The sequence below is a fragment of the Rhinoderma darwinii genome, chromosome 9 (genome assembly GCF_050947455.1).
Source record: "Rhinoderma darwinii isolate aRhiDar2 chromosome 9, aRhiDar2.hap1, whole genome shotgun sequence".
NCBI lineage: Eukaryota > Metazoa > Chordata > Amphibia > Anura > Rhinodermatidae > Rhinoderma > Rhinoderma darwinii.
The window spans coordinates 29,070,623-29,075,380 of NC_134695.1; the positions used below are offsets into that span (position 1 = coordinate 29,070,623).

General features: G+C 36.2%; 1 protein-coding gene across 1 annotated transcript in view; it reads left to right on the forward strand.

The window, feature by feature from the left end:
• The window catches only part of LOC142660305 (chymotrypsin B-like), a 33,190-nt gene extending 30,788 nt beyond the window's left edge, over window positions 1-2,402 (forward strand). The window contains exon 7 of the mRNA XM_075836902.1: window positions 2,241-2,402. Coding sequence (XP_075693017.1) covers window positions 2,241-2,402 — 162 coding nt within the window. The remainder of the gene's footprint in view (window positions 1-2,240) is intronic.
• The last annotated feature ends 2,356 nt before the right edge of the window (window positions 2,403-4,758 follow it).

A 4,758-nucleotide genomic window follows, 5' to 3' on the forward strand; every position in this document is an offset into this window, starting at 1 on the left:
CTCCTCCCTCAGCTGCACTGTGTCGATTCAACGACACTCCCTCTGAATGTTGTGCTAACCTTCTCACAGTCTTTCACCATATAAATGTAACACCTGTGGGCTCCCCATTAGTGATGTGTCGATTTTCTGAAATTCGTTATGGAGCCAATTCTATTGAATCAGCCTCAAAATTTTACGCGAATCACAAGTCCTCTGAGAGCCCTGTTGGACTCTCTGATGTCTTCTTGGACTGTATCCAAGTGGGATACATTCCTAGAAGACATGAGACAGTCAAACAGAGCAATCGGGGCACTTGCAATTCCACAAAAATTAAAATAAATACCACCTCCTCTGGTCTCCCGTAGCGAGGTGACCCTGCAAGCAGATGAGATGATGTAACTGTCTCATGTGATTAATGTAGCCAATCATAGTGTTTCAGTGGTCACATGGGACAAAACTAAGTCATGACGTAGCTGTCCCATGTGACTGCTGCAGCATGTGATTAGATGCAGCGGTCACATAGGACAGCTACTTCATGACGTAGTTTTTTTTCCATGTAACCACTGCAGCCTGTAGTTGGCAGCAGTGGTCACATGGGGCAGCTAAGTCATCTCATCTGCTGCCAGGGACGCATCGCAATTGGTATGTTTTTTTGTTGTTTTTTTTTTATTTCCTCCTTTTTGTTTGTTTTTATAATCAGCAAAATGGCAGCCAGCACTCGGCAGCAACTACAATTTTGTCAATTTGTGCACCGTAAATGCCAAATGTTTCTGATTTCGGGCTAATACTAAACTTTTCAGTAATTTGGACAGAATACGTTTCATGCCGAATCAATATGCTCATCTGTACTCCCCATACATGCAATTGGCCCCTCAATTTTTTCCAAAATGTACCTCCTTCAAAGACAGTTCCTGCCAGCTGCCATGACAGATCTACCTGCACAAAAGGAAACGAAAAAAAAAAAAAACAGAACTCGCTTGACTAGAAAGATTTTTAAGCTACTGCATGCCATGGACAGAAAATTCTGAGCAATATTTGCAAATGAGTGATAAAAGTCTAGTGGGGGCAATAAATTAACTTCTCTTTGGCAGTTTTATGATGTAGCAAATGCATCAAAAGTCATAATTTGCACAAAAATGTTGCCTTTTGATGCCTTTACAATGGCCACGCCAATTTCTCCAAAAGTATGCAGAGCTCAGCAAAAGGAGGCATGGTCTGCCATGGCCCAACAAAGTCACTATAATTTAAGCCAGAAACTGGCAGAAATCTACGATAGCTCGAAGCTGGTGTAGATCTCTCTTTCAGGCACATGGACAGCAAGATATGTGCCTAATTTAATAAAATGAGTACGCATTTTAAAAAAGTAGGCGCATTTCACTTCAGCAACCTTTATATTAAGACTGGCGTATGAATAATTCTCCCCCTAGGTATAGTCCTAGCCTTATACTTTTGCTTAATTCATGATCCATTCCTGGTTTTGGTTAAAAATAAGTGGTAGTTGCGTTTTTGTTATCGTTTTTTAGGTGAAAAAAGCTGCAGGCAAATGTAACTTTAAAGTCTATAGTGTAATATAGAAAACACTACATACAAAACTTTCTGATTTGTGCCATTTTTGTGGTATTTTTGGGGGGTCAGTGTATCAAAATGCAGCTTGCTCTGGGTATGAATTTTTTTCTGGCGTTTTTCCTATAGGCTTTTCTATAGCACTCCAGAATGCATTTTAAAAAGGTTACAAAATAAAAAACGCTTGTAAAAAATAGTTTATGTGAAGGTGGCCTTCGAAGTGTAAAAATGAATAAGGCAGGATGTCTCCATTATATCAGAGAAGCTACATACATGAGTATAAACACAGTTTGTTGAAGGCACTCAATTTTCTAATAATAGTTCTTCAATTCTAATTATCTGAAAAGTTTAATAGAGGGGGAGGGGGACAAGTAGACTACACAATATTTGTATTCATATTTATTCCTTACAAATGTGAAGTGATAGTATATTTCAAAGACTATTAATGGAATACTGACCAAAAACAACTAACCAATTTTTTTTTTCTAATGGAAGCTCTTCAATTCCACAGATGTCTGAAAAATTTAATAAGGGGGGGGTGTATTAAGGAGATAAAACAATATTTGTATTCATATTTATTGCTTACAAATGTGAAGTGATTAGTATAAATAAAGTATAAATAAAGTTTTAATTGCTATAAATTAAATACTGACCAAAAACAACTTAACAAATAAAAAAAAATTAATTTCCCAATACAGGGTGATTCTGGTGGACCGCTTGTGTGCCAAAAAAATGGTGCTTGGACACTGGTTGGAATTGTGTCCTGGGGTAGCAGCACATGTTCAACATCATCTCCAGGTGTCTACGCCCGTGTCACTGAGCTCCGTAGCTGGGTGGACCAGATTGTTGCCTCCAATTAATGAAATAAAGCTCAATAATTTCTTACATTCAGTAATTATTTAATTCTCAAGTTTTTTTTAAAGTGTTAAGGTAAAAATCATTCAAAAGAAATACAATAGATAAAGTATTTAATATGAAACTGCTCTGTATCTCCCATAAATGATTACAACTAAATCATAAATTGTTATAGAGAAAGAAAAATGGTTTATGAAGGAAATAGATTCAGAACCATAAAAATTTTCTGAACGGTCATATAGTCCCAATAATGACCCAACTCTTGTCTAGCAAGCCACAAATACAGACTTTATTAATTCATTATAAAAATGTTTAGGGAGTGGGTCAAGTTACAAATTTGCTGAGGGCTTAATAGATTATATATATTTTACATCTAGATGAATATGGCGCTAAATAGCTCTACATAGCACATGTTACTTTACCCACTCAACAAATATGTTTAATATGAATTAATAAAGGATTTTTTTCAGGGCTTTTAATCAATTCCCTTCCCAGGCCATTTTTCTTTCTCTGTAACATTTACCATCATTCTTGTTTATAGAGTGGGATTAGGTGAGGTATTAATCTCTCATTTTAGACAATTCTGTTGTTCCATGGCAGGCTTCCTTCATTAACACACTTACTATGATACTTTATTCGTAGAAGTATCACTGGTTTTCTCAAATGTTGAATTGCCAAAAAACCCAAACGAAAATTCAAACTGCCTTTCAAAGTTTATTCAAAAGATTTTAAACACATACGAGATCATGGTGAGAAGTGACACGTCTTGATACGTATCTTAAATAAGGACTGGTCTATAGAGGATTGAGAATAGCCAACTTTTTTCCCCCCTTCCTCCTTACTTAATTTCAAATAATATGATCTTTCTAAAAGCAAGATTGTGCCATTCTACTTCCCGTGGGAAATCTTTTGAGATCCATTTATAAGTGTTAACCAATCTTGCCAGAAACAAAATCTTTCTAATTAGTTTGCTACAACCAGAATCTTTCAAAAGACAGAAGGTGCCAAAAATAAATAGCATTGGTTCCATTCGAACCTCTTTCCAAATTAATTTAGAAATAGATGCTACTACTCCGCTCCAGTATCTATGTAGCTTGGGACAACGCTACAACAAGTGGATGAGATCCTCTTGATGGATACAGCATTTCTGACAATTATCGTCATTCCTTAACCCCATAACCTTTAAAAGCTTTAGTGTATAATAAAGTCTATGATCATAAAACAAATAAATCAGTGATTGTAATTTGATGATGGTTCTCCAATATGTTTATAAATTAGCCCCCAATCAATCCTAATCCCAAGATCCTTATCCATTTTCCTTGTGATTTAATATGATTTCCCTCTTCCCCTAAAATGAATATTTATATAGTGAGGACAAAAGTCCTTTCTTATTTTTTAAAAATTCTAATGATTGAATGAAAAGGTGTAAGAACAAACCGTGATTTATATTTAATAGTCAAAAAGGCGTGTTTCATTTGAAAATATCTGAGCAGACTGTAATCACAGACCTTGTACAGTCTCTGCAGTTCCGTAAAACTTTTTAGTTGTGCATTATTAAATAAATGTGATATCCTTGTGATGTGATGTTTTTCCAAAACAAAGAGTCTGAGAGGCCATCAAATGCACCAATATTCCTATTGTCCCATAGAGGAGTGACTTGAATAAAGGAATTCATTTTTTCAATGAGTTTGACAGCATCCCAGACCCGCTGCTAGTTATCATAAATAGGCCCAAGTCCCAAATCAGGGGAATTCCGAACCCCAGCTTCTAGAGCTTCGAATATATTAGACCATTTGTCCCCTAGTGATTTCAACACTAGGGGAACTGAGAAGCTAAACTGTTGGAACTGTGAAGCTAAAAAGTACTTCCTCTAGTCAGGAAGGGCAAAGCCCTCTTTGGTTACCGGGAGAGTAAGAACAGAGTATTTAATACCATTTTTTTCCCCGTTCCAAATTAGGTCAATAGAGATAGCATCTAGAGTTTTAAAAATTTTCCCCAGCAACCAAATCGGACAATTGGAGAAATTTTTTAAATATTTTAGGTAAAAAAACATTTTGATCAGTGCAATTTTTGCAGCTCTGGTCAATGGTAACTTATTCCATGCTTTAACTTTCCCCTCAAATATACCCATTTCAAAACCCACTATATTCTCAATGGTTCCTATCTTCATTGCCAAAACCTCAATTTCTATAGTAAATAAGAGGGGGGATAGAGGACAACCCTGCCACACTCCCCTCTCTAAGTTAAAGTAAGCTGATCTCTGACTGTTCATGCCTACTCTGGCCTGTGGTTGTCTATACAGTAAGTTAAACCAATTTATGAATTTTTCCCTGATACCAAAGCAACCCAAAATCCTAAAAA